At 43.6% G+C, this 24,214-nt stretch overlaps 1 protein-coding gene across 1 annotated transcript; it reads left to right on the top strand.

Moving 5' to 3' along the window:
* Positions 1–20,826: 20,826 nt before the first annotated feature.
* DKK1 (dickkopf WNT signaling pathway inhibitor 1) lies at positions 20,827–23,881 on the top strand. The gene is made up of 4 exons (XM_042960639.1): positions 20,827–21,274; positions 21,488–21,650; positions 22,800–22,943; positions 23,064–23,881. The coding sequence occupies exons 1-4, from the start codon at positions 21,029–21,031 to the stop codon at positions 23,315–23,317; spliced, it is 807 nt and encodes a 268-aa protein (XP_042816573.1). The 5' UTR covers positions 20,827–21,028; the 3' UTR covers positions 23,318–23,881.
* Positions 23,882–24,214: the final 333 nt, after the last annotated feature.

Below are 24,214 nucleotides of genomic sequence, written 5' to 3'. Positions count from 1 at the left end.
TTGAATTGATCTTCTGCATGACATATCATAGTGAAACTGGCAAAATACAGGGATAAAGAGAAAATTCTGAAAGCAGCTAGAGATAAACACACTCTAACTTACAAAGGGAGACCCATAAGACTAGTGGCAGACCTATCTACTGAAACTTGGCAGGCCAGAAAGGAATGGCAGGATATCTTCAATGTGATGAACAGAAAAAATACACAGCCGAGAATCCTTTATCCAGCAAGTCTGCCATTGAGAATAGAAGGAGAAATAAAGGTCTTCCCAAACAAACAAAACCTGAAGGAATTCATCACCACTAAACCAGCCCTACAAGAGATCCTAAGGGGGACTCTGTGAGTGAAATGTTGCAAGGACCACAAAGGACCAGAGACATCACTACAAGCATGAAACCTACAGACATCACAATGACTCTAAATCCATCTTTCTATAATAACACTGAATGTAAATGCTCCAACCAAAGACACAGGGTATCAGAATGGATTAAAAAAAAAACAAGAACCATCTATTTGCTGTCTACAAGAGACTCATTTTAGACCTGAGGACACTTTCAGATTGAAAGTGAGGGGGTGGAGATCTATCATGCTACTGGAAATCAAAAGAAAGCTGGAGTAGCCATATTTATATCAGACAAACTAGACTTTAAATGAAAGGCTGTAACAAGAGATGAAGAAGGGCATTATATAACAATTATAGGGTCTATCCATCAGGAAGAGCTAACAATTGTAAATGTCTATGCGCCGAATACAGGAGGCCACAAATATATAAAACAGTTAATTGCAAACATAAGCAACCTTATTGATAAGAATGTGGTGACTGCAGGGTACTTGAATACCCCACTTACAACAATGGATAGATCATCTAGACACAGGATCAATAAAGAAACAAGGGCCCTGAGTGATACATTAGATCAGATGGACTTGACAGATATATTTAGAACTCTGCATCCCAAAGCAACAGAATATACTTTCTTCTCGAGTGCACATGGAACATTCTCCAACATAGATCACATACTGGGTCACAAAACAGCCCTTCATAAGTATACAAGAATTGAAATTATACCATGCATACTTTCAGACCACAATGCTATGAAACTTGAAATCAACCACAGGAAAAGGTCTGGAAAACCTCCAAAAGCATGGAGGTTGAAGAACACCCTACTAAAGAATGAATGGGTTAACCAGGCAATTAGAGAAGAAATTTAAAAATATATGGAAACAAATTACAATGAAAAGACAACAATCCAAACGCTTTGGGATGCAGCGAAGGCAGTCCTGAGAGGAAAATACATTGCAATCCAGGCCTATCTCAAGAAACAAGAAAAATCCCAAATACAAAATCTAACAGCACACCTAAAGGAAATAGAAGCAGGGCAGAAAAGACACCCCAAACCCAGCAGAAGAAGAGAAATAATAAAGATCCTAGCAGAAATAAACAATATAGAATCTAAAAATAACTGTAGAGCAGATCAATGAAATCAAGAGGTGGTTTTTTGAAAAAATAAACAAAATTGATAAACCTCTAGCCAGGCTTCTCAAAAAGAAAAGGGAGATGACTCAAATAGATAAAATCATGAATGAAAATGGAATTATTACAACCAATCCCTGAGAAATACAAGCAATTATCAAGGAACACTATGAAAAATTATATGCCAACAAACTGGACAACCTGGAAGAAATGAACAAATTCCTAAGTACCCACCCACTTCTAAAACTCCAACAGGAAGAAATTGAAAACTTGAACAGACCCATAACCAGTGAAGAAATTGAATCAGTTATCAAAAATCTCCCAACAGGGGCGCCTGGGTCGCTTGGTCGGTTATGCATCCGACTGCAGCCCGGGTCATGATCTCATGGTCCGTGAGTTCAAGCCCTGCGTCGGGCTCTGTGCTGACAGCTCAGAGCCTGGAGCCTGTTTCGGATTCTGTCTCCCTCTCTCTCTGCCCCTCCCCTGTTCATGCTCTGTCTCTCTCGGTCTCAAAAATAAATAAACGTTTAAAAAAAATTTTTTTTTAAATAAAAAAAAATCTCCCAACAAATAAGAGTCCAGGACCAGATGGCTTCCCTGGGGAATTCTACCAGACATTTAAAGTAGAGAATACCTATCCTTCTCAAGCTGTTCCAGAAAATAGACAGGGAAGGAAAACTTCCAGACTCATTCTATGAAGCCAGCATTACTCTGATTCCCAAACCAGACAGAGACCCAGAAAGAAAAGAAAACTACAGGCCAATATCCCTGATGAATATGGATGCAAAAATTCTCAATAAGATACTAGCAAATTGAATTCCACAGTATAAAAAGAATTATTCACCATGATCAAGTGGGATTCATTCCTGGACTGCAGGGGTGGTTCCACATTCGCAAATCAATCAATGGGATACCTCACATTAAGAAAAGAAAAGAAAAGAAAAGAACCATATGATCCTGTCAATCAATGCAGAAAAAGCATTTGACAAAATTCAGCATCCTTTCTTAGTAAAAACCCTCAAGAAAGTTGGGATAGAAGGAACATAAACATCATAAAAGCCATTTATGAAAAGCCCACAGCTAATATCATGGGGAAAAACTGAGAGCTTTCTGCCTGATGTCAGGAACATGACAGGAATGTCCACTCTCACCGCTGTTGTTTAACATAGTGTTGGAAGTTCTAGCATCAGCTATGAGACAACAAAAGGAAATCAAATGCATCAAAATTGACAACAATGAAGTCAAGCTTTCACTTTTTGCAGATGACATGATACTATACATGGAAAACCCAATAGACGCCACCAAATTCTGCTAGAACTGATACATGAATTCAGCAAAGTCGCAGGATACAAAATCAATGTACAGAAATCAGTTGCATTCTTATACACCAATAATGAAGCAACAGGAATTGAAATAAAAAAACTGATCCCATTCAAAATTGCACCAAGAATCATAAAATACCTAGGAATAAACCTAACCAAAGATGTAAAAGATCTGTATGCTGAAAACTATAGAAAGCTTATGAAGGAAATTGAAGATACAAAGCAATGGAAAAACATTCCATGCTCATGGATTGGGAGAATACATATTGTCAAAATGTCAATACTACCCAAAGCTATCTACACATTCAATGCAATCCCAATCAAAATTGCACCAGCATTCTTCTTGAAGCTAGAGCAAGGAATCTTAAAAAGTGTGTGGAACCACAAAAGACCCCGAATAGCCAAAGTAATTTTGAAGAAGACCAAAGCAGGAGGCATCACAATCCCAGACCTTAGCCTCTACTACAAAGCTATAATCATCAAGAGCATGATATTGGCACAAAAACAGACAAACAGACAAATGGAATAGAATAGAAACCCCAGAACTAGACCCACAAAAGTATGGCCAACTAATCTTTGACAAAGCAGGAAAGAATATCCAATGGAAAAAAGACAGTCTCTTTAACAAATGGTGCTGGGAGAACTGGACAGCAACGTGCAGAAGGTTGAAACTAGACCACTTTCTCACACCATTCACAAAAAGAAACTCAAAATGGATAAAGGACGTGAATGTGAGACAGGAAACCATCAAAACCCTAGAGGAGAGAGGAAAAAAGCCTCTCTGACCTCAGCCGCAGCAATTTCTTACTTGACACATCCCCAAAGGCAAGGGAATTAAAAGGAACAATTAACTGTTGGGACCTCATGAAGATAAAAAGCTTCTGCACTGCAAAGGAAACAATCAAAAAAATTAAAAGACAACCAATGGAATGGGAAAAGATATTTGCAAATGACATATTGGACAAAGGGCTAGTATCCAAAATCTATAAAGAACTCACCAAACTCCACACCTGAAAAACAAATCCAGTGTGAAGAAATGGGCAGAAAACATGAATAGACACTTCTCTAAAGAAGACATCCGGATGGCCAACAGGCACATGAAAAGATGCTCAATGTCACTCCTTATCAGGGAAATACAAATCAAAACCACACTCAGTTATCACCTCATGCCAGTCAGAGTGGCTAAAATGAACAAATCAGGAGACTCTAGATGCTGGTGAGAATGTGGAGAAATGAGAACCCTCTTGCACTGCTGGTGGGAATGCAAACTGGTGCAGCCACTCTGGAAAACAGTGTGGAGGTTCCTCAAAAAATTAAAAATAGATCTATCCTATGACCCAGCAATAGCACTGCTAGGAATTTACCCAAGGGATACAGGAGTGCTGATGCATAGGGGCACTTGTACCCCAGTGTTTATAGCGGCACTCTCAACAATAGCCAAATTATGTAAAGAGCCTAAATGTCCATCAACTGATGAATGGATAAAGAAATTGTGGTTTATATACACAATGGAATACTACGTGGCAATGAGAAAGAATGCCTTTTGTAGCAACGTGGATGGAACTGGAGAGTGTGATGCTAAGTGAAATAAGTCATACAGAGAAAGACAGATTCTATATGTTTTCACTCTTATGTGGATCCTGAGAAACTTAACAGAAGACCATGGGGGAGGGGAGGGAGCCGAAACATAAGAGACTCTTAAAAACTGAGAATAAACTGAGGGTTGTTGGGGGGTGGGAGGGCGGGGAGGGTGGGTGATGGGCATTGAGGAGGGCACCTGTTGGGATGAGCACTGGGTGTTGTATGGAAACCAACTTGGCAATAAATTATGTATTAAAAAAATACTATTCTCTCTGCATAAAATGGCTTATTTCATTCTCCCTAGTTCCAACAATTAATTTCTTTTCTTGAACTAATGAGCTGGAAAAAAACCTGGGTAAATAGAAAATGATGAAATCACAGTTGGCATCCTTGCCTTTTCTAGATTAAAATTTTGCCATTAGATTTTTGATACAGATTTTATATATTTCTGATCCTAAACCACCTCTGGAGTTAGCTGGGAAGACAGTGGAGCATGAGGACTCTAAGCTTGCATCATCCCATGGAAACAACTAGAAAACACTTGTAGCAGCATAAATAACCTAGAAAATGCCTGATAACTGGCAGAACAAGTTCCACAACTAAAGGTAGAGAAGAGGCCACCCTGAAGAAGGTAGGAAGGGCGAAGACGTGGTCCGGGTACAAAACACACTGTGGTACTCCATGATGAGGAGGGAGCCAGTGGTTCAGAGAAGGGTGGAAAAACAGACTTTTGCATCAGGGAGCCCATGAAGGGGGAGGACAGTGTCCTGTAACATTTGCCTCTGAAAGGGGGACAGGGTGAATTTCTTGAGTTCTTACAACCATAGATCTAACCTATGACAGGTTGGAGATTTTCTGGGGCCAAAGCCTCAGATTTTAAAAATTAGTGGGCTGGGCTCTGGGAGAGCCTTGAGGGTGTTAGGAAGAAGAACACCCCCCACTTCTTAAACAGACAACACAACAAACGGTCCTTGTAGATAGAGCTTAAAGCCAGCAGCGGGGGCAGATGGGGGTGAGAGCGATGTGCTGATCTCACCATGAGCCCAGAAAGACAAGAATCACAGGAATTACCCTCCAGGAACAAAGCAATGGGCAGACAGCATAAACAATGGTCACCTGTCGGAACCAGCGTGGTGCCACCACTTGTCACCTAACTTGCTTGCACCAAACTCCCTCCCCGCCAAAAAAAAAAAAGACTAGCGAACACCCTGCCAACAACACATCTGACATGTGCATTTTGAGGGACCTCAGTGGGGGCAGGAGCAGGTCTCATTTTATAATAGACCACTGCACACCTTGTTAAAATGTGCCCCGCCTGACCAGGGACCACTGTCCATAACAGGACAATAGACCCTCTGCAGACAACTGGACTGAAGGAAAAAGACCAAGAGCCAGCAGCTGAGCAGACACAAGAGACACAGGAGATACTTCCTGATGCCCCACGTCCTAAGGAACAGGGGACACTGAACTGCAGGGCACGACAGGACTTCTTCTTCATAAGGCTATTACCAATAAGAGGAGGAAAAGCAGTTGACTTTCCTAACACACAGAAAAGCAGACACGGTTTAGACAAAATGAGGAGACAGAGTCATATCTCTCAAATGAAAAAACAATAAACCATAGTAAGAGACCAGAGAGAAAAGGATGTAAGTAATATGCCTGTTAGAGAATTTAAAGCAATGATTATAAAATCACTCACTGGACTTGAGAAAAGAGTGGAGGATACCAGCCAGACCTTTAACAGGGAGATTAACAAGAACCAATCAAAGATCAAAAACACAATAAATTAAATTAAAAATACACTAGATGGAATAAATAGGCAAGGTGAAGCAAAGGCACAAATTAACAATCTGGCCAATAATGGAAAGTAAACGAGCTGAACAAAGGAGAGGAAAGTACGTTAGGCAAATAGAGAATAGCCTTAGGGAACTCAGTGACTCCATCAAACATAATAACATTCACATTACAGGGACGTCAGAAGAAGAAGAGAGAGAAAAGGGAGCAAAAATTTATTTGAAAAAATAATAGCTGAAAACTTCTCGAATCTGGGAAAAGAAACAGATATCCAGATGAGGAAGCACAGAGATCACCCTAAAAGTTCAACTCAATGAGTCCACACCAAGACACATAGTAATTGAAATGGCAAAAAAGTAGTAAGAAAAAAATAATTTGAAGCAGCAAGAGAAAAGAAAACAGTTACAATCAAGAGAAACCCCATAAGGCTCCCAGCAGATTTTTCAGCAGAAAATTTGCAAACCAGATGAGAGTGGCAGGATATATTCAAAGTGTTGAAAGGGAAAAATCTGCAGCCATGAACACTCTATCCAGCAAAGGTATCATTCAGAATAGAAGGAGAGATAAAGAGTTTCTAGAATACACAAAAACTAAAACAGATCATGACCGCTAAACCAGCACTACAAGAAATACTAAAGGGGACTCTTTGAGTGGAAAGAAAAGACCATAAGACAAAGTATGAAAAGTAAAAAACACAGAGATAGTACAATAAATACTTCTGTAACTATCAGTCAAGGGTTTCATAAAATAAAAAGATATAAAATATGACACCACAACCTAAGATGTTGTGGGGGGAGAAGAGTAAAGGATGGGTTTAAACTTAAGCAACCATCAACTTAATATAGACTGCTATATGCAGTAGATGTTACATACAAACCTAATCGTAACCGCAAATCAAAAATCGGGAATAGACATGCAAAAAATAAGGAGAAAAGAATCCAAGCATATCGCTAAAGAAAGCCAACAGACTGTGAGAGAAGACAGCGAGTGAAGGAACAGAGAAGAACTATAAAAACAACCACAAGAGAAGTAACAAAATGGTAATACATACACACCTCTCAATAATTACTTTGAATGTAAATGGACTAAACATTCCAATCAAAAGACATAGGGTGACAGAATAGATTAAAAAAAATGAGAACCACCTATAGATTATGCACATAGCCATTTGTCCCTAAAAGAGGTGAACTGTTCAGTTATCAAGCTGGCAAAAATTGTACTTAAGGTATAAGAAAATGACCTTTCTATTTAGCAACATTTTACTATTTCGTTTTGAGGGATATTGAGCTTTGTATATAATGTTCACCTTAGCAAGTGGCAATTATGTAAATGTCTATTGTATATGTCTGTCACTCTTATTCTAAACAGAAATTACCGATAAAAGGAAAGCAGGCAAAAAAAAAAAAAAAATCCTAGAAACATATAACCTCCACAAACTAAAGCAGGAAGAAATAGAAACTTTGACCAGACCATTTCTTAGCACCAATGTAATTGAATCAGTAATCAAAAAACTACCAACAAACATAAGTCCAGGACCAGACAACTTAAGATGAATTCTACCTGTTCTTCTCAAACTATTTCAAGAAAATAGGAGAAGGAAAACTTCCAAATTCAATCTATGAGGCCAGCATTACCCTGATACCAAAACCAGATGAAGACACCACAAAAAAAAGAGAACCACAGGCCAATATCTCTCATGAATACAGATGCAAAATTCCTCAACAAAATATTAGCAAACCATATCTAACAATATATTTAAAAAATCATATACCATGATCAAGTGGGATTTATTCCCAGGATGTAAAGGTGGTTCAATATTTGCAAAATCATCAATGTGATATGTCACGTCCGTAAGAGAAAGGATAAGAACCATATGACCATTCCAATAGATGCAAAAAAGGATTTCACGAAGTACAACATCTATTCATAATAACCCTCTGCACACTAGGTCTAGAGGGAATATACCTCAAAATAGTAAGGCCATATATGAAAAAACCACAGCAAAGGTCATCCTAAATAGGGAAAAACTGAGAGCTTTTCCCCTAAGATCAGGAATAAGACAAGGATGTCCCCCCTCACCACTTTTATTCAACACAGTGCTCGAATTAGACAACATAAAGAAATAAAAGGCATCCAAACTGGTAAGTAGTAAAGCTCTCACCATTTGCAGATGACACGATATTACATATAGAAAATCCTCAATGCCCCACTGAAAAAAACTACTACAATAGATGAATTCAGTAAAGCTTCAGGATACAAAATCAATATACAGAAATCTGTTGCATCCTTATACAACGCAAATGAAGCAGCAGAAAGTGAAATTAAGAAAACAGTCCTAAGATTCACTGATGAATGGATAAAGAAGTTGTGGTTTATATACACAATGGAATACTACTTGGCAATGAGAAAGAATAAAATCTGGCCTTTTGTAGCAACGTGGATGGAACTGGAGAGTGTTATGCTAAGTGAAATAAGTCATACAGAGAAAGACAGATACTGTATGTTTTCACTCTTATGTGGATCCTGAGAAACTTAACAGAAGACCATGGGGGAGGGGAAGAAACAAAAAAAAAGAGAGAGAGAGAGAGAGAGAGAGAGAGAGAGAGAGAGAGAGAGGGAGGGAGGGAGTCTAACCATAAGAGACTCTTAAAAACTGAGAATAAACTGAGGGTTGATGGGGGGTGGGAGGCAGGGGAAAGTGGGTGGTGGTCATTGAGGAGAGCACCTGTTGGGATGAGCACTGGGTGTTGTATGGAAACCAATTTGACAATAAATTTCATATTAAAATAATAAAATAAAATAAAAATAAATACAAAACAAAACAAAACGAAAACAGTCCTTTTACAATGGCACCAAAAACAAGAAAATATCTAGAAATAAACCTAACTAAAGAGGCCAAAGACTTGCACTCTGAAAACTACACAACAAGACAACATACACAAAAAATGGAAAGGAATTCCATGCTCCTGGGTTGAAAGAACAAATATTATTAAAATGTCTATCCCACCCAAAGCAGTCTACAGATACACTGCAAGCCCTCTCAAAATACAGCCGTTTTCACAGAGCTATAACGATTCTTAAATTTGTATGAACCACAAAGGACCCTGAAAAGCCAAAGGAGCCTTGAAAAAGGAAAAGAGCCAGAGATATAAAAATTCCCGATTTTCAGTTATATTACAAAGTGGTAGTAAGTAAAACAGTATGGTACTGGCATAAAAAAAAGACACATAGATCAATGGAATAGCATAGAAAACCTGGAAATAAACCCACATTATTAAGTCAATTAATCTTTGACAAAGCAGGAGTGAATATACAAAGGGAAAAAAGTCTCTTCAACAAATGGTGCTGGGCAAACTGGACAGCAATATGCAGAAAAATGAAACTGGACCACTTTTTCACACCATCCACAAAAATAAACTCAAAATGGATTAAAATGTGAGACCTAAAACCATAAAACTCCTAGAAGAAAGCACAGGCAGTAATGTCTGACATAGGCCATAGTCACATCTTTCTAGATACGACTCCTAAGGCAAGGGAAATAAAAGCAAAAACAAACTATTGAGACTACGTCAAGATAAGAAGCTTCCGCACCATGAAGGAAACAACCAACAAAACTAAAATGCAACTTACTGAATGGGAGAAGGTACTTGGCAATGACATATCTGATAAAGGGTTATTATCCAAAATATGTAAAGAATTTATAAAACTCAATGCCCAAAAAGCCACAATGAGATGTCGCCCCACACCTTTCAGAATGGCTAAAATCAAAAACACAAGAAACAACAGGTGTTGGCCAGAATGTGGGGCAAAAGAATCCCTCATGCATTATTAGTGGGATGCAGTCAGTGGAAAACAGTATGGAGGTTCTTTGAAAAAAAATTAAATTAAAAAGTTGAATTACTATATGATCCAGTAGCCACACTACTGGTTATTTACCCCCAAAATACAAAAACACTGATTTGAAGTAATACGTGCATCCCTATGTTTATAGCAGCATTGCCATTGGCCAAACTATGGAAGCAGCCTACATGTCCATTGATAGATGAATAAAGATGTGAGATATATATGATATATATACACATATGTATGATATATATACACAGACACATGTGTATACACACACACACACACACACACACACAGTGGAATGTTATTCAACCATAAAAAAGAACAAAATCTTGCCATTTGCAACAACACGAATAGAGCTAGCAAGTATTCTGCTGAGCAAAATAAGTCAGAGAAAGACAAATACCATATGATTTCACTGGTGTGTGGAATTTAAGAAACAAAACAAGTGAGCAAGAGAGAGAAACAAAGAAACAGACTTTTAAGGAGAGAGAACAAACTGATTGCTACCAGAGGGTGGGTGGAGATGGGTGAAGTAGGTGATGGGGATTAAAGAGTACATTTACCATGAAAAAACAAGCAATTAACACCTGTGCTTCCTTGGCTTGCATATATCTTTGCTATGACATGCATTTTGAATACCTAGGTTAGTTTTGATTTACCAATGTTATATTTCAGATATTTGTTCCTATAACCTCGAGAGTAGCCTGTAATTTCTTTGTGTCATTTGTTGCACAGCCTAAGAAGTTTGGTCAAGCCATGGGGCGCCTGGGTGGCTCAGTGGGTTAAGTGTCTGACTCTTGATCTCAGCTCAGGTCATGATCTCCTGATTCGTGGGATCGAGCCCTGCATTGGGCTCTGTGCTGACAGTGTGGGGCCTGCTTGGGATTTTCTCTCCCTCCCTCTCTCTCTGCCCCTCACCCTGCTCACTCTCTTTCTCAAAAAAAACTTAAAAAAATTTTTTTAAATAAATACGAAGTTTGGTCAAATCTCTTCCAGAGAATAAAAATACATGCATATATATCTGAGTTCATTAATAATCAGTCACTAGAAGTTTAAGAATGAAAAGCACCCATCTGCACCTATCAATCTGCAAATTAAAATTATAAAATAATAAATGTTGGTTAAAATGTATAGCAATGTAAAATTCTTACATAGTCCTCGTACAAATGTGAATTATTACAGCAACTCTGAAGAACAGTTGTGTGATATTTAATAAAGTTGAAAATGTTCATATTCTACAACTCAATACTTGATATATTTTTTTTAGAAAAATACTCCACACATGCTCATACAGAGATCCATGTAAGCATTTTGAAATAGCAAAAAATTTAGAAATTGAAATATTCATCATGTGGGTAATGAACTATTAAATCCGATAAACAGTGGAATATTATACTGACGGGAAAAATAAATGCATTGGCTAAATTTAATATAGATGAATCTCGCAAACAATGCTTCATGAAAAAGTTGCATAAGAACACAGTCTGAAAACATTTGTATTTTTTCTTAAAGTTAAATAATTTTCATTTCTGGGGAAATAAGAAGTTAGGTTATTTGGACTGACCCTCTTAGAAACAACAAAAAATGTTATGCTGAATAAATTATATGTATTTTATATATATATGTATTATAATACATAAAATTATATGCATTAAATATACATATACATATAATTTTGTTCTTAAATGTCTCAAAAAGTTGACAACAGACTAAGAAAAAACTAAGTCAAAATCTAAGAGAAGTAGGAAACATGAAAAGTGAATGGATTACTGAAGGTGTGTTTGCCTTGAGAAAACAGTCTGGTGAAGGTGAACTTTGGTTTAAAGACCACCTGGGACCAGGGATAGAGAAGTCACGTGATTCAGTATGGTGGAAATACTCCATAATGTGAGCTTGCTTCCCACCTGCTTGTTTCATGGACTCACATTTTTCCCTTGAACTTAACCTCAGTGGGAGTATTTACAGATACCAGCAGACAGGAAAAATCAGGGCTGGGTTTAAACTGAAGCTGAAAGCCGTTTTTGTTTAATGAATACAATTTGTACAAGGGCAAGAGTAGTTTAAGAGGAGGTCATATATCAGGTTTAATGACAGATTGATTAGTAAAAACCTAGTAGACCGTGATGCAACTCCATTTGTTAAATCGTGGCTGAATTAACACCCATACGTTTGCTATGGATACAAGAGTTAAGCAAAAAAACAGTTAAGCATCTGTAAGAATCAACTGGCTAGAGGATATTTGCAATAATGAATATGCTCTAGTATCTGCACATTGCGTGCTGTGTATCCTTTATATCAGTAAAGTTTTGCAATGTACATAAATTATACATATAATGTATATGCATGTGCATATATGTTTATGCAGTTTTATGCATTTTTTTAGTGCTGGTTCTTATCATTTACCAGCATCCCACGTAGGCAGGCAATTTTACAAGCATTCCTGGTGACTTTTTTTGTTGTTTGATTTTGTTTAAAATATTTATTTATTTTTAGGAGAGTGCAAGGGAGGGAGGGGCAGAGAGAGGAGGACAGAGGATCCAAAGCAGGCCCGATGTGGGGCTCGAACTCACAAACCACAAGATCATGACCTGAGCCGAAATCAGACGCTCAGGTGCCCTTCCTGGTGACCTTTTGATCAGTAAGCCTGAGCAAGGGCAATCTTCCCCAAACCTGGTCCTGCACCAAAATCATGTAGAACATTAAAAAATAATAATAAATATTCCTGGGCCCCGCAACAAATACACAAAATGGGAACCAGGACCACGGCTCTGCGAAGATGTGTACCTATGTGTAACGTTGTTGCCAAGGGTGGGGAAATGTAAGCCTAACGTTCCAAAGTTCGGGAAAACACTATATTTGGAATTAACTTTTAACCAGGGGCAGAAAGTAAGGAGTTTGGAGTTTGGGAGGTGACAGAGCAGGTTGGTGGGGACTGATGAGTTAGTGGTGGAATTTTTCAAAGTGTAGCCTAAGGGTGATCTGGCTTACACTCAACCAACGGAGAATGTTAACACTGGGAGCCCCCCAAACACCCCCCCCAAGCCTATGCGATCAATCAAAAGAGTCAGGAGGGAGGTCTGGGAATCTGCATCGTAACATGCATCCTTAGGGGGGTTTTCTTCTGTTTATTCTTAAACAATAGTTTAAGAATCCCAGAACTGCAGAGTTCTTATAGTCTTTTTCAGGAAAATAAACACTTTTTATTAACTGATACTTGCCTTGCCTACAAAAACAGCACAGAATTCTATTATTTCCTCTCTCTTTTCTTACACACTTGCCAGTAAAAGGTCCATTTATTTATTTACTTATTTACTTACTTGTTTTTCTAGCCTCCATGCATTAATGAAACCATCCCAAGGTAATTTTCCTAACAAATTTAGGACTTTGCCTAGAATCAAGGACTGTAACAACGAAGCAGTCTGCAAGCTTTAGACCCTGAGACACCACAGCTGTAACACAGTCCCTTCCTAAAATTACTAGCAAATTATAATAGTAAATCATAGTAACAGAAGAGGGTAGGGGATGAACTGGATAGAAAGTTAATTAGCCCTTAGATTCTCTTCCTGACACTCTCATACCTTCTAAGTGTGTGGCTTAGTGGAATTTACAAAGCTATTGGTATTTGCAAAATGCACTGTTAAACACAGAGCTCACTTTACTATGTCTCTTGTAAATAGAATCAGCCGGACAGAAGTAATATTGTGAAAAGAAAATGGAAATACTGGTGGAGAATACAGCTCCATCAAAAAAGGTGGACTGGGGCGCCTGGGTGGCGCAGTCGGTTAAGCGTCCGACTTCAGCCAGGTCACGATCTCGCGGTCCGTGAGTTCGAGCCCCGCGTCGGGCTCTGGGCTGATGGCTCGGAGCCTGGAGCCTGTTTCCGATTCTGTGTCTCCCTCTCTCTCTGCCCCTTCTCTGTCCCAAAAAAAAAATAAAAAACGTTGGAAAAAAAAATTAAAAAAAAAAAAAAAAAAGGTGGACAGGGTCCAATCAAAACAATTTTGAAAAACTTTGAGGTTCATTTGTTTCTTTAAAGTCATTCTGATAAATTTTACACCATAATACTGAAATAATCATATGTAACTTTACACTTAGCATCTAACTTATAGATAAGAATTTAGTATATAAAAATATTTGTTAAATTGAATGTTCAGAAATAGTATTCTCACACATCTTCCAGAAATCTTTATTTTTTAAAAGAAATACTAATTACAGATAAATGTTTTTTTGTTTTTTTTTATACCCCCTGCCAGGACATCTCTTTAAGAAAAATTAGCTGTAAGAAAAACCTTGGGAGTAGTTTAGAATGATTAACTGTAAAATAATAACAATGCTTAGCTACTAATAATAATTATAACAGATACATACGTCATCTCTACTTGGATGTTATTTTCTGTTTTTTTTTAACCTGTGCATTATATCAGCTCTAAAGAAATACAAGTATTAAATAGTGTGTTATAACTATGATTTTACATACAACTACAGGTGTTATGTCTTTTATGAACAGGGAAATATGAAATGATAAATATTTTCTCAAATAGATGAATAATATTCTCTTATATTTTTACTCTCCGTGAATACTTACACATGTAGGGTCTTGTCTAAGATGTGATTGGCCTAGAATTTCCCAGTAATGTATTTCTAACAACCTGGAGCCTTTCAACTTCGATGGGGGGAGAACTACATACGCATAAAGGGAGGACCTACATCCTGGGTCCCGGTTCTCATTTTAATTGTAATTTATGAAGAAATAAATTCTTCTGCGAGCAAGGCTTTGTGTAGAAGGCTAAGTAGAACAAGAGAATATTCACCCTGGACGAGGCTGCAACGTAGCGAGCCGCAGAGGCGCACAACACAAGACAAGTGAACCTGGAGAATGAAGCTTCTGGAGAGCATGCTATGGGATGCTACTCCTCCGCGGGATGCTACTCCTCGGGCGTCTTCCCCAGGACGCACTTCCGCGGGAGCGCCACCAGGGGGCAGCAGAAGAGCGGGATTGGCTCACCGGCGCCCGCGGTCCCCCGGGCTCTCCGCGTCCCCGCGGTGGCCTTCCCCCTCGCCCTCGCCGACGGAGCCCCCGGGGCCCTGCCCCTAACTGCACGGGAACCACACACCGAACCCACGCAGCCATCCAGTGTGAGGCTCTGCGCCCCCGCGAGTCGCCGCGGCCGCGCCAGCGTGCTGAGCACGAGAGATGCTCCAAGCCCCGCAAAGGGCTGCGTGGGAAAAGCCGTCCAGGCTCAAGTCTGATTAGGACGGGGGTCCCCGGGGCCTTTGATCTGCGCTCTTCAAAATGAGTCCCTAAACAGGCTTCGTTCCCCAGCACGGCGCTGGCGTGAGCAGCCTGCGGGCACACATGCCTGTGCGGGGCACTCGGGGCTCCCTCCGAGCTGCCTCGGAGCTGGGCCTCCCGCTGGGTGCCCTGGGAGCTGGGGCGCCCTCGGAGCTGGGCCTCCCTCTGAGCTGGGGCCCCCCTGCTAGGGCTCCCGCTGGCCTTGCACGTGGCACACGGGGAGCTCCAGGGTCCCTCTGGTTTTGTGACCCAAGAATGGTGGAGAGCCCTGCGCGCAGCAGGCGTCCCTTCTCTTGCCAGCCAGGAGGTCGGGGTCCTGCTGCTGGCCTGCATCCCGGGTCCCTCCCGCCCACGCTGAGACGGGGTCTTGGGACACAGAATGCTTTCCAGGCCCCGCTTCCTATATTCCACCTGAGGGTCCCCTTGACGCTCCCCAAGCGTGAGATTCGGTGACGGGTGGGGAAATTCATTCGGCTCCAAAACAGGACAGTGTTGTGAAGGCAAAGAACTTTCTCACGCTCTCTGGCTTGCTCTCCGTGTAGGTGTGTGTGAGGGTCGTACTCAAGGTTAACCGGGGTGAACTGCTCCCGTCACTCATGTTCGCCGTTTGGACTGTTCCGTATTCGCGGCATTTTCTCCATGAACGTCGGACAAAATTTAGAAATGTTTGTGTAGATCACCATCTTTGAAAGAAAAAAAAAAAAAAATCCCCTGGTTCAGGTATTCACCTATCTTCAGAGACGTCAAACTCTGAAAAAAACTTACGTTTTCTTCAAAATCAAAATACAGCATAGATGTCCTTGACGAGGCCTCTTACAGGATATTCTTATTTAATCAGAATGCAAAAGGCCTCGTCCTGGCAGTGTTTTTTCTTGTTTTTAAGCGAGAGACGGGCTTGCCTAGTCAGAAGGGGCCTCTCCACCGCCCCCCTCATGTCATTTTATAACTGAAAGACCAACACCAACACTAGAATTAAATGGCTTGACCGAGCCCCCCGGATTCACCAGGCAGCTGCAGGCGTCACAGAAGCCCCCAGTGCACAGCGCCGGACTCCTGACACCCCAACAAGATACCTTTTTTGCGTTCTGTACGCGGTGAGCCTTGGAGAGGATAGGAACTCAGACATGAAGGAAAATGGTATTTCTCTAGATCCGGAGTCTGTTTTAAAAAGGATCCTGCATCCTGCTTTCTGCTGCCATTGGCCAGTCTTTATGGTTGTAAATGTCAAATCCTTCGGCAGGATGCTAGGGTGGCCGTTTTGCAATCTCTGTAACCACACCACAGACCTTTTTCAGTGTCAGGACGTCAGGAAAGATCTTCTCTGGTTTTTCATTAAAAGTTTCTGGGTTCTGGGCTCTATTGTCAGCTAGGTTGTTAATGTCTTGCTCCTGTAAAACACATCTTCCGAGCTGGGATGGAAAGCGACCTGCGGGCCTGATTTTTCTGGGTGGGCCATCTCCACTGACCACATCAACGTAACTGTTGTCAAATCTCACCTTCTCTTTGCACTGAGGAGTGCAGAAAAGCCTAATCCAGTCTCTGGGGTGGGGGGGTGGGGGGGGGTCCTAACATGGGCCTGGTCTAAAACCCCTTTAACGTCATGAATAGCATTAACACCAAAATCTTTTAAAGGCCGATAAGAAAGTCATAACTTTTTTTCCCCCTAAACTCGGGAATGAGGAATTCCTTCTAAATTTAGGATCGGTACCAACAAAAGTGTTGACAACGTTCACCACAAGCAATGACATTTATTTAATGTTTTCCTGGTAAAGTAAAATTTAACGGTAAGAATGGAAGAGAGAAGGGAAGGAGGGAAGGAGACAGGGAGCAAATTCAATACGCAGCAATCACAGAAGAAGCTCACAGAAAGACGGAAAACTCGTCGGCCAATAGCATGGTGTTTTTGCAGTGTATCTGTCTGTCCTTCTGGCTCAGATGACGAGGTGGAAATGCCACACTTGTAACGCAAGGGATCGCACGTACCATCTTGCCATTGGTGACTTCGGAGGTTTAATTCCACATTGGTAAACACATTCTACTTATTCAAAAAATCTTGGGCCACCTGGGCGGCTCAGTCAGTTGAGTGTCCGACTTCGGCTTAGGTCATGATCTCGCGGTCTATGAGTTCATGGCCGCATCGGGCTCTGTGCTGACAGCTCGGAGCCTGGAGCCTGTTTTGGATTCTGTGTCTCCCTCTCTCTCTGCCCCTCCCCCGCTCATGCTCTCTCTCCCCCTCCCTCTCTCTCTCTCTCAAAAATAAACATTAAAAAAATTTTTTTTAAATCTTGCACAAAATGTTAAACCTATTGCATTAATTATGGAAATATTGAAAAGATGAAATAGAAGGCAGGGGTCCCTAAAGAATGAAATGACCTTTTCCTGTCTTCCCGATGACCTTGTAGGTGACCAAATAGAACCTGTTCTGGAAAAATCTTTACCCCCATTCCCATATAATCATTTTTGTTTCTCCAACTACTCACAGACCGAAGGCTTCTGAGGACAAGGAGAGTGCCTTTAATAGTTTGGGGGTGTATTCTCCAAGGTAGTAGGATAGCATTTTGCATACAATGGGCATTCACTGAATGTTAATTGGCTGCTGATGGAACCGTGAACCTCCCTTTACCCCCTTACCCGACCTGTTCTTTTGTGGCCAGGGAACAAACTCAATCACGGAAGGGGTTTTCAGATGGAAACTCCATTGAAAAAAGTAAATTTTCCCACTGGGAATGAAGAGTTGGCTTTACACATCCTGGGTTCTCTCTAAATTTACTTGAAAAAAAAAAAAAAAGTAAATGATGCCATTGGGAAGGGAGAGTAGGCTTGCCACGTACTGGGTTTCTCTTCTGTGTAACTTGTGAGCTTACCACCCCTCCCCCAACTCAATTACTTGAAGATAGAGAACTTGAGTACTCAACTTTGATTGAGCAGCACCAAGTACCCTGCTTAGCACATGGTAGAAATTCACATATTCACCAACTTATTAGCTTTCGGATCAGGAGGACAGGAGCAGCATGGTAAGTAAGGAAGGAGACAGACCCCCCCCCCCCTTAAAAATCCTCTAGCTCAAGTAGATTCTGTCCAAGCTCCATCGATATTAAACCGCAATAGACATACATATCCAGGGATTGAGACTGAATTTCTAAACACGCCTTTTTGTTAAGGGTTCTCTTTTGCTGTTAATTTAACTGGTGCTCTTGTTTCTGAGCCAGACAATAGTTTCATTTGTGAATCCAAGCTCTTAATGAACTAGCTTTGTGAAATGCATACCACGTCTTTCAAAGAGAAGAAGAGAGATTGGTCAGAAGTGTGGCACAGCACGTTTTTAGAAATATTTACGTAGGACAACAGGACTAAGAAGGATTTTCACCCTCCCCAAGGTCAGGGGATTCTTTTTCCACATCTCAGCATCGTAAGAAGTTAAGACAGAGTAGAGATTTTCTACTACACCAAGGTGCTCGACACCTCAATTACTGACATTAGTATCAATGTTTTGCAAGTGACAATATGGCGCCTAAAGTCCCCTACAGCCTTACCCTGTTATTTTATAATACCTCTCCATCCATATCAACTTCATGTCAACTGAAGATACGGCCCTTTCTGCCTAAGAGAGACCTGGCTTACTGCTTATTCTCCATAAAAGGTATACAGACTCGATTCTTAGGCTCGTTAAAAAAAAAAAGAAAAATACAACGAATATAAACAGCTTCCCCTTTGTTTCCAAATTCCAGTTTGTGCCAAAAACTTCTAACGTTGTAGCCAAGCCTAGATCATTGTACGTGTCCATAACAAAATCTTTTTAAAAATATGTGGGATTTGGTCCATATTAGAATTTCAAGAAGCAATTACCAATAAACCAGAGGAAATTTCACAGGATAGATGGAATTTGGGATGGGAGGGATATTGGTTTAATCAGAGGCATTAGTAAAGGGTTGTTTGGAAGATGCTCTTAATATGACCTCTGAAACCCAAGCAATGAGAACACAGACCATTACAGCCTTTTTTTTTTAACCCCTCCCCCTCTTAACTTTGGGATTACACCTACTTCAAGGCTCTCACCGGCTGTACTTGGTGGAGATGGGGGGTCATGAATATAGGTCAGTGTGTGTGGAGTAAGAAATACCTTAGAGGTTAGGGTGCACAAAATTAGGATGTCCTAATCTTGCTCGTTCAACAGCGATTATTCAATCATCTCTTCCTTTTATTAACTTGCATAACAGGTGTCCATTTTCTGGCACTGATAACATCAACCTACTATAAAAATAGTGGGGGCACTTTATTTTTTATTACTACTATGATGATAATAGTCTCCTGAATGTTTGTATCATTGCATCCGCACCCCCCAAAGAGCAATAACCCGGAGGGTACCCCAATGCCAGCGCACCAAGCTTGCAACAGGTTTTTGTTTAATAAATGGTTTTCGAATGTGTAAGCAGCACAATATTCTTCCACCCTGGCGGCTCTTCGTTATTTTTGAACCCTGATCCACACGACGGCCGACTCACGTTCGGCTTCACTTTTCCCCTTCCCACAGCTCGTCTTATCTCCCTTGGCGGGGTACCCGTCTGGTCCCGGCTTGTCCGACCTGGGAGCAGACACGGGCCTTCCCGGGCTCCGCGACCCGGAGTACTAATGAGCAAGTCGGGCGCTGAGCCCCGAGGCTGTCTTATCTGCCCGGGTCAACCACCACCGAGAAGGGCGGGCGGCGAAGGACCACCGAGCCAGCCCCCGGGCTCTGACCGTTGGCGCTCTGGCCACTTTGATGTCGCGCGCCTGCCTAATCAAGTTCATCTCCTGGCCGCGGCTGCTCGCATCCAGAGAGAAGCATTCAACAGTCTGATTATCGGACACTTCCCTCCACCCCGATCTCATTTCCAAGCGCGTCTCTCGCCTCCCTCTCTAAACTTCCCATCAAAAGAGAATTAGTCCCTCTTCCTCCTTACCCGCGTTTGATGTGCAAATTTCCTGCTCTTTGCACATTTTTCTCGCGGTGGCGGCGGGAGGAGGGGAGGGGAGGGCTGGGGTGGGGGGCTGGGGTGGAAGGAAGGGGTCGAAGCGAACCAACTTAAACGGAGGGACTCACTGGCGATGAGTAAAGCGGGGCTCTGGAAGGTTAATCAGCAGCCGGCGGCGGCTACCTGGCCCTGTCGCGGGGCCCTTTGGGTAGAGCCCCCGGGTCACCGGAGGGGCTGAGTTTAACACCGAACGTGTTTAAGGCGCACGAAGTGGTCTGGGGGAGCACCACCGTTGCGCTCTCTGAAGCGCTTCCGATCCCGACAGCACCACCCCGGCCGCCAGGGGAGGGCGCGGGGGGCCCCGGGTCCCTCCCTCCGCCCGCGTCCGCTCCAGTCGTCTGCGCCCCGAAGCGAGCTGAGCCAGGGGACCGGCCGCGCCGGGGAGGGCGGGGTGGGGACTGCCGAGCCACCCCCCCCCCCCCCCGTGTACACACACACCCTCCGGCCCCTCCCAGCGCTTTGAAATCCCATCCCTGCTTTGTCGTCTCCCCCGAGGGGCCGGGATGCTCAAGCCCGCGGTATAAAGGCAGCCGCGGCGGCGGTGGCGGCGCAGACCTGCACCCGCAGTGGGGACTCGGGGACCGCGGGAGGCTCTCGGGGCGCTGACCGCAGCCGTGCGCCGCGGCTTCCAGGCCCCCACCCCCACCCCCTGCACAGTGCCACCGGTTCCCGCCGTCCCTGCCCGCCCTCCCCGGAGCCCCTCCGCGATGCCGGCCCTGGGCGCAGCGGGAGCCACGCGGGTCTTGGTCGCCCTGGCAGCGGCGGCCCTTTGCGGTCACCTCCAGCTGGGAGTGAGCGCCACCTTGAACTCGGTCCTCGTCAACTCCAACGCCATCAAGAACCTGCCCCCGGCGCTGGGCGGCGCTGCCGGGCACCCGGGCTCGGCGGTCAGCGCGGCCCCGGGGATCCCGTACGAGGGCGGGAACAAGTACCAGACCGTTGACAACTACCAGGTGAGCGGGGGCTCGGGGAGTGGGCACGCTGCGACCCCGCAGGGGCTGGGGTCGGTGGGTGGGTGGGGTGAGGTGGGGTGGGGGGTCCCAGGTGGGGCGGTGCGCGGCTCCGGGCGCCCCGGGGGCGGCGCGCGCCGCGGCTTTGGAGAGGCGCGCGCGGAGGCACGGGTCCTCGGACGCGCAGGTGCCTCACCCCCCCCCCCGCCCCCGCAGCCGTACCCCTGCTCTGAGGACGAGGAGTGCGGCACCGAGGAGTACTGCGCCAGCCCCCCCCGCGGGCCCGGCGCCGGCGCGCAGATCTGTCTCGCCTGTAGGAAGCGCAGAAAGCGTTGCATGCGTCACGCTATGTGCTGCCCGGGAAACTACTGCAAAAACGGTGAGTCCCCAAGTCCCTCCTGGACCAGCGTCTCGAAGCGGGCCGCCTGCGGAAGGGAGGCAAACGCTCCCGGCTTGGCTAACGCGACGGCGCCACCTGCGAGTGGGTTTGCCTGGAGGTGGCCCTGACGAGCTGCGAGGGCGTAATGGGTGGGGGGGGAGGGGAGAGCGGAGGTCTCAGGGCGTCTCGTCCTCACCCGCGCCCCTCGCCCGTTTAGCACGACTCCTCACCTCCGAGGGAACCCTTCCGTGAAAACGTGTCTAGAGAGCGCCCTGACGTCCCCAGGGACAGAAGATGGGGCCCCCTGGACACGCTCACCGTGCCCTGGGGGACCGGCCTGGGCGTTCAGCACCCTGTCCATTTTCTTAACAGGGTCTCTCAGGGCTCTGCCACACTGGCTTCCCTCTGGCGACCCCGTTAACACTGGTATCAGGCCGGAGACAGGGGTTTCTCTGGGCTGCCCCCCCCCCTTAAGGGGGATCTTGGTACCCAACCACGCCTGGCCCTGCCCCCCCCCACGCCTGCCTCCACCTCCTGCTACCTTAAAATCAGTCCTCCTCCCCCCAGCAGATGCACTGAAACTTAATGTCTGAAAGGGATAGGCTCCGATACTCAAAGAAGTCTCCAGAAATAAACCTAAGGGTGGCGACCCTCTGCAGGGCCCAGTAATACTCAGGGATGAACTAAGCGAGTCTCTGTAATAGAGAAATTATACAGGGAAATAACTAGTGGGTGAGATTGTCACCTTCCAGGGAGCTCGTGTTGCCTTAGTGTAACCTGGTCCTATATGGGTCCGGCCAGCCTCAGGGCAGAGAAGTTACTTTTAAGGACAAGTTTGTAAGTGACTAATTTTATTTTCTACCCCAAGGGGGATATTAAAATGGGCAGAAATCTCCCTGCCACCACCACAGTTGGTAGAAGAGTATTTCAGGCGGCTATATCAGGGCTGTTGCTTGCGAGAGCACAGTACGCACATCGATGCTTCCGTCCATCTGGGGGCGTTAACCCTAAGGAGGGAGCGTGGCTTGTGTTTCGAGTCATGTCACCGCAACGAGGCATCCCAGGCTGGTGCAGGCAGAACGGGCTCTCAAAGCTGTGGGTGATTAACTCCCGGCTGTGATGTGTTACTGTCGTCTCCTGCTCCCGTAGGGATATGTATGCCTTCTGATCACAGTCCTTTCCACCGAGGAGAAATCGAGGAAACCATTATCGAAAGCATTGGTAACGATCACAGCACCCTGGATGGGTATTCCCGAAGAACTACACTGCCCTCGAAACTGTATCATACCAAAGGTAAAGCCAGTTCACCTTCCTTCTTTGTCAGCACCTCCCAGGTGCCCTCAGGCTTTCCTCCGTGAAATGACGCAGGCTTAGTAGTGACCGTGTCCTTTTCTGCTGTCTCCCGCTTTCCAGGACAAGAAGGTTCCGTCTGTCTCCGATCGTCAGACTGTGCCACGGGGCTGTGTTGTGCCCGACACTTCTGGTCCAAGATCTGTAAACCTGTCCTCAAAGAGGGTCAAGTGTGCACAAAGCACAGGAGAAAGGGCTCCCACGGGCTGGAGATATTCCAGCGATGTTACTGCGGAGATGGCCTGTCTTGCCGGATGCAGAAAGATCACCATCAAGCCAGTAACTCTTCAAGACTTCACACCTGTCAGAGACACTGAGCCAGCCGTCCAAACACAGCGGACTCCTTTTATAGAATATATGCGATGAAAACCTTTCGTGACTTTGGTCAGCTCAGTCCTAAAGGATGTACAAATCCTGTGGTTATGATCAAGCATTCCAATAATACCTTCTGAAAACCTGGAGTGTAAGAGCTTTGTTTCTTTATGGAACTCGCCTGTCGTTGATTGCAGTAAATTACTGTGTTGTAAATGCTCAGGGTGGCACTTACCTGTAAATGCGACAAGACTTAATTATTTTTCTAAAGGTGCTGCATTGTCCATTGTTTCTCCCGTTATGTAAATTTTTGTACACATTGATTATCTTGACTGATGTTCTATATGGAATTGAAATAAATAATTTCAGCTTCTACTTGCTAAATGTATAACCCTTTCCCTTTTAATTCTAGACTCCAGAATGCAAGAAGCTTTCGGAATGGCCAACAATAGGCATCTAAACTTAATCATGGACATACTCGCTTATTTTCTGAAATGTACTATCTCAGTGCTTAGATTATGTTTCTCTCTAGGCTGTGATAGTGCTTGAAATAAAATTTGACATTTAATACCGTGAAATGTTACAAGTACAAATACATTTTGGCATTGTGATTTTTAAAAGGGTGTGTGTGGGCATGTGCACTACGGGGACAGAAAGGTAACATGTTTAAAGATGATCAGAGGAAGATATTGTCTAAATGTCCTACAGTAATGGTCAATTCTAGATTAAAGAAACATGGTCTCCATTGACAAATTCAAATCACCATGCTATAATCATGAAATTGAATCTGACGTTACTACTTTCAAGAATAGTTTCTGGGGCACCTTGATGGCTCAGTCAGTTAAGCGTCTCTTGATCTCAGCTCAGGTCATTATCTCATGGTTCGCGAGTTCGAGTCCCAC

Source organism: Panthera tigris, chromosome D2, assembly GCF_018350195.1.
Source record: "Panthera tigris isolate Pti1 chromosome D2, P.tigris_Pti1_mat1.1, whole genome shotgun sequence".
NCBI lineage: Eukaryota > Metazoa > Chordata > Mammalia > Carnivora > Felidae > Panthera > Panthera tigris.
This window is presented reverse-complemented; position numbering and strand designations above follow the sequence as displayed.

Coding starts and splice junctions, on each gene's coding strand:
- DKK1 (XM_042960639.1), top strand. CDS start 21,029: ATGCCGGCCCTGGGCGCAGCGGGAGCCACGCGGGTCTTGGTCGCCCTG. Junction 21,275..21,487: donor AGACCGTTGACAACTACCAG/GTGAGCGGGGGC, acceptor CCGCCCCCGCAG/CCGTACCCCTGCTCTGAGGA. Junction 21,651..22,799: donor GGGAAACTACTGCAAAAACG/GTGAGTCCCCAA, acceptor CTGCTCCCGTAG/GGATATGTATGCCTTCTGAT.